General features: G+C 39.6%; 1 protein-coding gene across 5 annotated transcripts; it reads right to left on the reverse strand.

The window, feature by feature from the left end:
* Positions 1-452: 452 nt before the first annotated feature.
* Positions 453-10200, reverse strand: LOC143182839 (uncharacterized). Of its 5 annotated transcripts, none has more exons than XM_076384117.1 (10): positions 9682-10200; positions 7580-7782; positions 7137-7272; positions 6257-6295; positions 4894-5005; positions 4481-4638; positions 3834-3965; positions 3425-3607; positions 1673-1844; positions 453-1567 (listed from the first exon to the last, which is right to left on the reverse strand). In XM_076384117.1, the coding sequence occupies exons 2-10, from the start codon at positions 7765-7767 to the stop codon at positions 465-467; spliced, it is 2223 nt and encodes a 740-aa protein (XP_076240232.1). In that variant the 5' UTR covers positions 7768-7782; positions 9682-10200; the 3' UTR covers positions 453-464. The 5 variants fall into 5 exon arrangements, with proteins under 5 accessions (XP_076240232.1, XP_076240230.1, XP_076240234.1 ...); XM_076384115.1 differs by having other exon boundaries at positions 4894-5011; XM_076384119.1 differs by lacking the exon at positions 6257-6295.
* Between the last annotated feature and the right edge of the window lie 2468 nt (positions 10201-12668).

Raw genomic sequence — 12668 nt, forward strand, 5'->3', positions numbered from 1 at the left:
GACGTCTATGACATTTTTCATTGACATTTCGTTATATATAGCAAGTATGATTAGAAGTAGTCTCGAACCAGTTGATCAAAGTATAATTATTGTGAATGAACCACAGTTGTCCTTCGTCGAATAATGAAATAATCCTTTCAAGTATAAATAAGATCTTCCAACGATACCCCAGTCGAAACAATGGAATGACATCTTTAGAACAGCCTTCCATGAGCATCTCACCCACGCATTCATTCTTATTATATAACTATTTAAATGTCTTCAAACATCGTCAAACTATGCACAACCTCAGGCAACCTTACTCTAGAATGGAAATCGAATATTCGCTGATGCCTCATCCATGGTCGCGATGATGTGTACAACATTCTGACAGATTTGAACGTAAAACACCATATCTCTGGAACTATTTTCCATCACCGAATGTAGGATTAACAATGGACCATAGTGGAAGATGAAATGAACGTTCAGAACATGTGCGTTTTAAGCAGCCAGACCAGATTCGCACGACCTTCCTGTCTCACCACCAATCTTATGTAAAAGCCACTGACAGCTTCGACAGGGGCGCTCGGTTGCTGCTGCGCTTGTTCCTGCTCCTGCTTCCGTACTTCCGAGTCGTCTACTTGAATCCTCACTTTCTCCGTCTTTCTGGCATCGTTTCGTTCCACGTGTCGTTGTTGCTGTTGCTCCACCGTCTCTTCAGCGTCAGGCTTCCTACCTTCTAGGCACAATTGCAGCTGCTGAGGACGCTGAATCTCCAGCTCCTCGTATCGCCTCTTCTGGATTGCTAGCTGCAGCGCCTCCTCTTGCCGCTGCAGCATCACTTCCTCTCGGTCCAGCTGCTGCCTCAGACCTTCCAAGTGCAGCTGCAACCGAATCTTTCGACGCTCGCTCTCTTGCTGAGTTCGTAGCTCTTCTTCTGTCTGAGGACGTTCCTCTTCCGTAGGCTGATCTTGAAGCTCTTGCTGGGGCTGCGTTTCAGGCTGCTGGGTTTGCGTTTGTACTATGTCTTCTGCTTTTTGCTCCAGAGATTCTTTGGACTGCTTTTCCTCCTCTTCTTGACTCCTCGATTTCTCCTCTTCCAGTTCCTCCTGTTGCTCTTTTGATTCTAGTGATTCTTCTTCAAGCCCCTGCTCTGGTTCCAGCTTCTGCTGAGACTCCACCCCCTGTGATTCTCCTTGACTATCGTTTTTCGGTTCCTCAAACTGTCGTGCCTCTTGTTCCTTCTCCGGTTCCCTTTTCTGCTCTTCTGCTTCCTTCAATTCTTCCCTCTGATCTGTGGAAGCTTTCTCCTGCTGTTCTTTCGACTCTTCTTGCTGCACCTTTAACTCATGCTGGTCTTTCAGTTCTTGATCTTCCCTCGGCTCATCCTTCTGCAATCCTTCTGTGGATTCCTGTTGCTGCTTCAGCTCCTCCTCTTCCTGTCGCTTTTTCATCTTCTCCTCCTCCTCCAGCTGCCTCCTGGCTTCCTCCTCCTGTTCCTGTCGTTGCTGTTGGTTCCTCAGCTCGATCTGGATCTTCAATTGTCGTTGCTCACGCGGCGTTTCCTGGTCTCCTGCGCTGCTTTTACCTTCAAGCGGGTGCGAGACCGCATCGTTAATAGGAATTTCCTCGAGACGAGGATCGTCCGATACGACCGCGGTCAGTGCGGCCGTGGCCGGAGGTTAGTTGCTACCTGAATGCTGTTTTTGATCGGAGCCAGCGTCGGAACCAATCGAGCCGTCAGTGTCTATCAATGTCGTGTGGCTACCATATGGGTCCAGCGAGGACTGCACCGACATACTGCGACCCTGTCGCCTCACTCTGTGGGGGGAGAGCTTCCCTGGGTCAACACTGGTTGGGTCTGCCTGCAACAAACCCTCCGGTCAGGTGACTGCTTCGATTCAGGCTTGGTCGAAGGTTCACACGACAGGGTTCATTCGATGCAAGGGACGATGAATTTGCAATCCACACAGGTGGGGGAGGGGGACCAATCCCTTGACAATTGGGGACATGTGTAACTTCACTATGTAAAAAATAGAGTAAATATAAGTATAGATGTATGGACACCCTCACTTAAAGGTATTAGGATATTTGACTGATTATACGAAATATCTGGAAAATGTTATCGAACTAGATATATGTGTTCAATATGTAGTTTATTAGATATTTTACCGAGGACACTGAATAAGTTTTATATTTTTTAGAGGTGGATGATTGTCAAGGGGTTAATCTTGTCAAGTGGATGTCAATTTGTTTTTCACCACAAGTTGGGGCATTCTTAGGTATTGACCTGGACACGACACACTGTGAACGATTGATTGTTTCCAAGGTGATTGTTTAATCATAAGGAATAGATAAAATGTGTGTATGAACGATAAGGTGACAGAGAGTAATTTTAAGGGTCAGGTGACAAGTGATAGTTGTAAGTACTACAGTTAGATTAAATTTCAAGGATCGATCAAAATAAGAAAAGATGGACTATCGTTAATAAAGATACCTTATAAGTAATTTTATAATGATTAAGTTTAATCTAACTATAGCTAAACAAATGGTACATGAATCTCAAGAGAAGAAAATATTCCAACATGTAATTCCTTTAATGTACACTATATACAATTTACTTGCGTAAATTTATTAGGAAAGAGACACCTGCTTGCAATGAAACACCTTAACAAAATGTTATGCAGAACACTTAGCAGATCATGTTTTATATACACTTTAGGAAAATAATGAATTGTATGAATACTAGGAAAAATATGACTGTCAGGAACAACGAAGTTATTTCACCCAGGTGATGATCTGACTTTCTTGCCGACATGAACCCCATCAAGTGCAAGGGAACATTTTGGAGCAAGGAGTTTATGTTACACTTCTTATAGTATTTCTTTCGGACTTTTCTTATATATAAATAGTAAAATCATTCAAATTTTCCAGGATAATAATGGTTCAACTTTACTTCTGCATGCTTTAAAAGAAAAGATCAAAAATGCAGGTAGGTACGGAGATAACAGATCCAAACACCATCAGAGGCATACTTTAATCTCCAATCAACCTCTTCAATCACTATTCTTTCAACGAAATTGTATACTGTATCATGACCACAGGAACACGTTAATCGATCAAATTTGATAAATTGTTACTACCTTTACGTGTTGCCACATATCTATTAGAAATTCGCACAGACTAAAGTCCTGGAGTTATGTTAAAAGCGCTGCTTGTAACAATGTATCCTCAGAAATTAATCACTTTCGACGAATTTCTAAAAAAATTGGCATGGCTGGAAGACAATAATTTGCATGGAACGAAAGTTCGATCTTGTATTAAATTCTAATACGAGACAAAAGTGAAACGACAATTGTCGACGACACTCGAGTGTAATAAAGTGACAGCAAGAATAGAAAAGTGAATCGTTAGTGCAAGGTTCCATTCTGAAAGCAATACGCACCTGATAGGCCACAGCGTTGATAAGAACTTCGGAAGGCACCAGGCCTAAAGGATTAACCTCTTTCATTAACACGTTCGTAGGAATTTTGTAGAACTGAATGTAGTCCAGGAAATTGCTGATCACTTCCTTCAGGCTTGTGTTCTGATTGCTGTCGCAGTACTTTTTGCTCCACATCAAGGCTGCCTAATGATTAAATAAGAATAAAAAAGTTATTGAATATTCCTTCACGTGGTTAATTACTATCATTAATATTTAGAATTATAGCACGATGTCTAGATACTAATGGGGCTGTAATTGTAATATGTACGTAGAGTATTGTTAATTAAAAATAAAGAAAGTGGAATTGGATAGACACAGATGGTAGTTAGGATAGTAATTAATGAAGTTCAAGATATTTAGCTTCACGTACTTGGAACTTGGTGAACTCATCAGCGCGTAGTTCCTCTCTGGCCAGGATTAAACAAACTACGTGTTGAGGAAGTAAAGTGAAGGATCCTAAGTTCAACACTTCGTTGCCATGTTCGTCGATAAATTCCAGCACCTTTAATTATCAATGCAACGAAATTAGTATCTCCTACAAGAGATTCTAAAAATTGAAAAATTACTATGTGAATTAAAAAAATATTAATGTCAAAAAAAATTATAAAACTCAGCTTCCTTTAAATTTAAATGTATTACTTAGAAATCTACTGCTTTATCTAATATCTAATATTCGAGATATTGTGCAAAAAAATAAAAGTACTAAAGGTTTTTGAATACACTCTATCCGTCTGTTAATTTCCTGTGAAATTAACAAATGTATTAATATCCTGTTAGACCGACTTTATTATCCGTATCGATATAAATAGATATATGCATGTACTGCTGTCTAGTATCTGGGACATCTACACGTGTGTCCATATCGAATATAACTGCGATAAGAATTATTTATTTATAGATAATTAAAAAAATGAGTTCTGATTAACACTCGTAGTTAAAGATATGATCTCGATAAACACTCCAGTTTACATTTTTCAACTGAATGAAATACTGAAGTAGAAATCTAAGCAAGCTTACCTTTTGAACCAAAGACTTTGTGCATTTGTACTGTATATATCGCTCGGCTGAAGCCAGCAGGGCGCACACAGTGTCAACTGTTATGCAACACTGAACAAATCCAGCACAAGCTCTCCTAAGTTCGTCTAATCCATAATAATCAGCAGCATTCATTACACCTGTAATCACATTAGACGGTGAAAATATTCAAACCAGGGCATCAAAAATGGAGTCGCAAAGATTAAAGTAAAAACTTAACGATCTTCATGTCAGTAAAAGATAAGGATCACATATATTTAATGATACAATTAACTAAGTAACCCAGTTGTACGATTTTATCACTTAATAAATTAAACCTAAATTAAATTGCCAGTATATTTTTGCAACTACATCCTTTAATTATTCTGATTAATAAACTGAAAACTGTAGCTCACCTAATAATGTCCTCGGCTGTAACGTCACACATCCAGTATGGATGTACTGGATCAGCTGACGAAACACATCCGGTTCGAATTCCTCGACGATCAATGTGTGATGCTGATTCGGCTGTGGCTTAGCAAAAGGGTTCAAGTATTCATAAGAACGGAAAAGCAGAGTGAAACAGTTCAGCCCTTGGCTTGAACTCGAAAATCCATGCTAAGTAACTTGCACGATGCATTCAGTGATAAGTAAAATATGTTATGAAGAACTCCTCTTAAATTATGATAGATTTTTATGAATGACAAATTTTCATGATCGCGTAGAAATAAATGATTTGCATAGTGAAAGAAATATAGAATCAGGTTGTCCATCACCAAACGCTTGGACATTGGCAAAAATCTGGGCAACGCCTCCGAATATTTCATGACACGCTTGGCGAGAGTGCAGAGTTTTATAGGCAAACTACTGTGCGTCTAACACTATCGTAATTCCACGGCTACTTCATGAACCATGAGGTGCGGAAAATTGCAGCGTCCAATTGCGCCGTTTCTGAACAGTGAATAACCCGTGATCGTGCTAGTTTACAGCTACTGCGAATTCGCCAATGCAATAATGATACGGCTATATATATTCACCGATCCTTCAGTCTGCAATCTCAATCTATAGCTCGCATGCCTACTGGAAGAAGTAGAGGGAAGCTCTGAATGCATCATCAGGATCAGCACTGGTTGATTTTATGAAAGGAGGCTTTTTAGAACTCCTTAATATCTTATAGAATTATTTAGTCCCTACACATTATTTTTTGAGATATAAAAAATTGAAAAAAATTGATAAAAAATTGATTCTTTAGTATTTTCTTTTAAAAAGTTTGAAATAGAGTTCTAAGTGTAAAAATATTGTAATGCTGCTCTTCAAATATTGATTGCTCTCGCAAGTTCCCTCGTCTACGTCTTCCAGTGAAAAAAACCACTTTGCGCTGACATCGTGAAATTGCTTCAATCATAATACTTAATGAAGGAGTAAACCTGGTAAACTTCGCTCGCAATAAATTTACATGAAGTCAATGAAATATAGATTTCACGATGCCAGTGTAAAATTTCTTCATGCAATCGTATAGAGTAATAATTCTATTTTGGTCCCACACGAAAAATCTCACACTGAAATAGAAAAAAGACAAGTCAATCTGTCCACTAACAATCTTTTAAGAAAAGAGCTATTTTTGGTAGAAGTGGAAGACACTGAAATCGAGACGATGTTACGCTCGTGTCTTCGGGGAAATTAAGAATGTATAAATAGAGTGAAAGGGACAGAGAAGAATGTGACGAGTAAAAGAACTGTCGGATGCAAAACGGTATGCAGAAGTGACGTTCATAGTACCTCTTGTATGGGAGCCAACTGCTGCGTGAACCCTGATCGCTACACGGCACATAACAAACGCACACTTACTATCTCCATCATTTTTTACAGCGAGACGTTCGTCTCAATGCTAAACGCTCTATGCATTTCACTTCTCGAAACGTACATGTATGCAGAATGCAATTTTTATCTAGTATCGTGTTTCCTTTTTCTATTTTCTACTGCAATATGGGGCATTCGACCAACAGGTTGAATTCTACGTGACGCAATTGAAGGGAAATCAAGAAACACAAAATTGCGATTACAGCTCCTTGTTTTAGTTATTAAAGATTAGAAACAGGAGTAAAGAGCGTCTGAAACTTGGCAGCCTAATGAATCTCGTTGGTTTGTACATTGCTGCTCGATGGATTGCCCGACTTTAGGTGCTACTCTCTCAAATAATTGTACTTCAAAAAATAAAAAATGAAGCTGCAATAGCAATTTCATTTCTCTCAACATTTTTATACTTTCTCGTATAAAATTATACCTTCTAAGTTCTCTCCTAATTTCTCTCCATTATTTTGCATATTTACTGATCACAAGACTCAAAGTTATTCTCAAAAATATTTAAATATTGTTCCAAGTGCAGAGTATACGTACACTACAGAATGTTAAAAATTTCTAATAGAAAATAATTGAATTAAGTTACAGCAATTTAGCTTAGCGTGCACGTACCCCCTCCAGGAATAAATAATTTATATTTCAGCTTTGATTCATGTAAAATTATTCTTCGAGTTCTTATCGCTTGCACTTTCCTCCACGCTCATTCCGCGGTGCTCGAGATCGAAAGTGCCACCCTTTGTACCCGCAGAAAAGGAGAAAGATTGCAGAGGAGCAATCCTGCTGCAATCGCTGCGATTACCTGTTGCGCTGCATTCTGCAGATTCAACAGCGGCTCCGAGCTCCTTTTCAGGAACAGACGAATTTTGTTCTCCCGTGATGTCGGCTCTTTCTTGCGCTGCGGACTCGGCGCTTGGTAAAGCATCTTGTGAAATACCCTGTGCACAACAAAGGGCGCTGTCTTCCTTGAATATTCCAGGAGGACGCTCTTGTTTCGTAATTTATCTTACAAGCAAGTAGTGACAGCGATCTTGTAAAGTTTAAAAAACACGTTTCTGAGATCAGATCGTGCTCTAATGGCTCCTTTTTATTTTTATTTTTTTATTTTTTTTTTAAAGGAAGTAAGGTACTGGTGATTTAAAAAGATACTTAGCATAGCGACAAGCTTGTAAAGAAGAGCTATTAAATAGTGAATAATTTAGGGGTGTAAAGTAGAGAGTGGAGTATGTAGTTCATGATACAAACCTACTTCTCGCTGCCAAAACAGCCTTCACAGCACAGACTGGCTCTCTGGTTTCACCGACGAGGAAGGTCACGTCGCACAGTTCTGGCATACTAGCCAGGAACTTCATGTCTTCGGCCAAGCCGGTCTTATTCTCGAAAATCGAATAATCCGACTCGTCGGCCACCCCCGACCCTGAAGCCTCCGGCATCGAGCCCGTATTTTCCTAGAAAAGGTTCGATATTTTACCCCTGTACCTACTCAGTCTCCTGGATTTGCTATTTAAGGGCGCAGACTCGTGAAAATATCAAGTATACTAATATTAAATATAGCAAGGGAGAAAGAAGTGTTCAAGGAGTGTACAGAAGTGTTTTAGAGCATTAAAATATGTGTTGATTAATTTTATTCTTTACTACTTCGGTAACTGTATGCTCATGAAAGTAATTAAAGGATTCCAGAGAACAATAAAATCTGAATATCATAAACAATTCCTCGAAACGTACAATATCCATGATCGCAGTAACGCATGATATCGTTTGCATTCGATTTCAATGTTTCTCCACGAAACAGATTGCTGACCAGAATGTTTCTCGTTAATTTAATGTACTGAACACGGATAAGTAATTTCGTTACAAATTTCGCAATTACTGCTTAACGTTGTTTCAGTAAAATGTCAATTCCAATTTCGACCGAAGCACTTTGTACGCGAAGACCTGTTATAAAATGACAAGCTTGCATCGATTCATTTTCAGTTCACTGATAACATAATTACGCGTGACGTTACCATAAAATGATGTTCAGCTTTACATCCCCCGAGGTTCACGCACGCGAGTGACTCGAACAGCGAAGTGAACGGAGAAGAAGAAAGCTGTTCGCGAGAAAGCGTTGCTGCATGACCGCCCTGGACGCATTCATCGGGTTGAACGCGTTAAGAGTTTCTAAAGAAAAGCCGAGGCGACGGTGCGCTTTAATGGACGAAATGCACTTCCCTTTATCGGCCAGGGGAATCTGCGTGTCCATCGATAAATCACTCCCTCCCATCTTTGACGAAAGACTTAACTACCCCTCCGTGTAACGAGGCCCGTTATCTATGATGTAGTTAACCTACTTGCAGTCAAGAGACCGCTTTAATCCTCGTCCCAGGTCGACGATAAACATTCATTTGCTCGCGACCTTTCTGTAACGTGAATTATTCGCGCAATGTTGGCCCCACGCAACTTGGAACCAAGTTTACATCAGATTTTATAAAGATGGATATTAATGAGAATTTTTTTAACGAACGTAGTTTAATATTTTTTATATTTCTTTTGGTGCTGTGGGAAGGGTGACTTAACTATTTCTTCTTTGAGGGGATTAGCTTTTTTTATTATATAAATTTTAAGTTATGTAATTTTTGAACACACGTTTTCAAAGTCAAAGATATTTATTTTGTTATGTGTTGGAATGAAAATATGATGAGAAAGTGTGCTGTTTTGTTATCAGATAAATTTTAAGTAGAATAAGACATTATATACAGACATGGTCATATTTCTTCTGAATATATATTTTAGACGAATGTTCATTATATTGAGAAGATATCTGATGATGCAAAGAAAGTATCTAAGAGTGCAGAAGTAAGAAATTGATAAATTGAAGAGGAGGGTGCAGAGGGGTCGCCAGCTAGCTTATCACATGTACCACTTCTAGGCGCCTATGTGCTATAAAGCGACAATTCAGCAATATTTCAGATGTGAGCCATCTAATGCATAATTCTAACTAAAAATATTACAAAAAATAACTTACTTAAAAAAAGAACACTTGAAAAAATACCCAAAAGAAATTTAAAAAAACACTCAATCCCCACTTTGGTCGCAACTTACTCCCTAAATAACTAAACAACAAAAAATTCACAATCTTCCATCTATTACTAATCCCTCCATTAATATATCTAAAAACAAGGCTTCCTTAAGACTCCAAAATCCAAACCAAAAATAAAAAATAAAAAAACAGAACCCAATAACATTACCCTCAACGCAAATCGTTGACAAACACAGAAGCACCGAAAGTGCGCGCAAAGTTCATACGCAAGCAAGGGGTGGTCGTGGTTGAGCGACAAAAGTGGTGCCCCGCAGAAGCGGTAAATTACCTGTTGCTCGAATCCCGGAGCCCCCTCGCTCGCCGGGCCGCTTTTGCCCTGAAAAAACACTTTTACCTCACTTCCTCTGTTCTACGATCACGCATAATCCACTATGCACACCACCGACGACATCGTACGAGCCACGCTCCCTAGAACATCTCGAACGCCACCGTGTGTCCAGGCGAGGACCGAAGGGAAACGTTGGTAACCGGGAATGAACTCTCCCGAAACTGTTCACCCCTTTGGGCGACGCGACACGACCACCTGGGGCCCTCGTCGGTGGCAGCGAGGCCGAGCAATCGTTCCGTCAGCGACACGCCTGCGAGCCTCTCCTCCGCTACCTGCTGCTGACGCTTCTACGCGCTTCCTGTCAGTCTCGACCTCGAGCACGCTTCCACCCTTTCGGCAAGCCGTACGCGCGGGGGTGGCGTCCGAACGGGGTCGGTTTCGTGAATGGGACTCGCGCACCGAATACGAAAACGATGCTCGTTTTTTCAGGCACAGCGACTCGACTGCGCTCCGAGCATCCACTCCCTGAGGCGAGACCACCCTCACTGCGCACTCGCAGATACTCGCTGGGGGTGAGTCGGGGCGAACGGTGCGCCTGTGCGACCCGCGGTCCTCCGAAGGACCTCTCCCTGTTTCTTTCCAGCCAGACTTTTTCGAATATCACCTGAGGACTTGGGTATCCTTGGGCAGGCTCCAGATCGCTGATTACGGGGGGCTGGGGGGTTAATTGCGACCCTGGAGGGTGGCTCATTGGGGAGGCTTTTTGTTCTTGCTTGGAGGCTGAGAGAGGATTGTTCGGTGGAAGAGGGTTTAATGGTTCTGTGGGATGAATTCTCTTTTCTTCTTTTCTTTTAAGGGTTTTGGATTTTAATCACTGCTTCTTTTTGTATTTGAAGAGTCATCTGATTGAAGTTGAGGAGATGAAGACATGGTAGCTTAAGTACTTACCTGGTTTTAGAATTTTTGTGGTGTTATGTGATTTAGAGATTACGTGAATTGCTTTAGGTTTTTTTGTTTTAAATTAAATGAAGTATAGGTAATATTGATAAGGGGGTTTGTTAGGAAAATGAATTTTCTGTGTCAATAGATATCTGGTCTCTGCAATTCGCCTCACTCTCGATTTTTCACGTTGGCTTACAGCACGAGCAACGAAAGTGAAGGTAACGTGAACTCCACCGTGACGAATCCGGGTCAAGCTCAAAATCTGGCTCTGTGGACCACAACCATTCATGTTTGTGGAGGGAGGCCCTGTCTCCCTCTAGTCTGCTTCCCTCTTCCTCGACTAATCAATAACACCCGACCCCGCAACAAGTAGGTATCCCTGGAAAGATGGGAGTAGAAAGCGCGAGCGCTTCGATCGCCTAAAAATATTCGTAAAAGAAAACTGACTCTTACACTTTTTGTCTAAATACTACAAGTATCTCCATATTGATAATATTAACGAAACACCTTTGGCAAAAAAAATAATAGAATGTAGTAACATAATCCTCGGATCTCTGAAATATTCATCTCTTTTGTAACTCATATTCTGTCCCTAGTTTACACTATTTGATTTCTTCCTTAGAGTGTATATGTGTTTTGGATGCAATTATTTAGTAGATATTATTTCAGGGTGAGTACTGTAAAATGATTAAAACTATTTGCTGTTGAAAATAAGTATACTATAGATACAGGTGTTAAATATTGTACAGGTACATGAAGAATTAACTGAACTGAGTTGCCCAAATTCTAAAATTTTTGTAGAAAAGGGACTCCTTCGTCGGTTGTACTCCCTTGAAGAGGGACGTCTCGACGTCGACGACGCCTGCGCGAGAATAACGAACGATTTCATTTTGGTTTCAATAGCAGCCCCTCGATAATTGGTAAACGGTTCGATAGACACACACAATCTTTAGTAGTATTGAAATTAATATGAAAAAAGTTTTTGAACCTCTATAGCTTGCTTCTATTTAACAAAAATATCAACTATTTTTATTATTAGATTTTTATAACTAAAGTTAGTAGTTATTGGAGAAAAAAATGGATATCGGAGCAAATTAAAGGTCACTAAGAGTGGTGGAAAGTCGTTAGAAAATGTTTAATGATTTGTTAATAATTAGCTGCGACGATTGAGTGGAAGCGGAAATTTGTGGTCGGACCAAAATAGTTCAAGGGCGATGCAAACTGTGTCATGACCGAGTTTCATGGTGTACTCTCGATTCAATATCGTGTGCAATTACGTAGATGGATCGCATCAAAGGTATCTATATTGTTTCAACGATGAACGTAACGATGTATAAAGGAAAACAATTTTGTAGAGAGAAGCTTTGACGAGCAATACAATTACTTTACATGAATCTGCAAGGTCGTAGAATATTATTCCGGAAAATGCATCGCTCCGATGCAGCAGAAACGTTGCATACTCGTGAAGTCTTAAAATCTATTTAAATAGGTCATTACCTTAACCAACAAACACATTTTTATAATATTACGCTGATAAAGAAATTAAAAATTCGAATTTCAGGTTCGTAAAATCCTATTAAAAATAGAATTGCATTCTCTGGAATGCAATTCCCAAATACTTTATTTTAATAATGAATTTTCAATGTGCATAGTTTTTGCATCACATATTTCACATGTGGAATCGTGACTTAAGCTTTACCAATTTTCCCAAAACAAGTTTCATTTGCAGCCTATTGAGTTCTAATCATATTTCATGATTAACTGCAATTGATAAAGCTTGGAAATAAATTAGATTTATATTGAAATATTATGTTTGCACTTCAATATGAAGTGTTCAGGCCCATATCCTAGATTTCATCTTTTGTATATTAATTCGATAATTCACGGAATAGAGCAAAAGCCACTTTCTCACTTCGATCAATGTTACCTTTAAAAAGAAAAATTTCTTGGATCATTAAAACTATATTTCACATTTCAGAGTTAACACGTGGGAATGTGGCTTAAGAGCGATGGCTAACCGCAGTTGAACAAGTGAGAATGACAGA

Source organism: Calliopsis andreniformis, chromosome 9 (genome assembly GCF_051401765.1).
Source record: "Calliopsis andreniformis isolate RMS-2024a chromosome 9, iyCalAndr_principal, whole genome shotgun sequence".
NCBI classification, from domain to species: domain Eukaryota; kingdom Metazoa; phylum Arthropoda; class Insecta; order Hymenoptera; family Andrenidae; genus Calliopsis; species Calliopsis andreniformis.

What these genes read in the sequence shown, in the direction of transcription:
- LOC143182839 (XM_076384115.1), bottom strand. Translation starts at nt 7,767, where the DNA reads ATGCCGGAGGCTTCAGGGTCGGGGGTGGCCGACGAGTCGGATTATTCG. An exon ending in TCAACGCTGTGGCCTATCAG is followed by an intron (nt 1,845 to 3,424) that starts GTGCGTATTGCT and finishes GGTTTGTTGCAG; the next exon opens with GCAGACCCAACCAGTGTTGA. An exon ending in CGATCAAAAACAGCATTCAG is followed by an intron (nt 1,568 to 1,672) that starts GTAGCAACTAAC and finishes ACCCGCTTGAAG; the next exon opens with GTAAAAGCAGCGCAGGAGAC.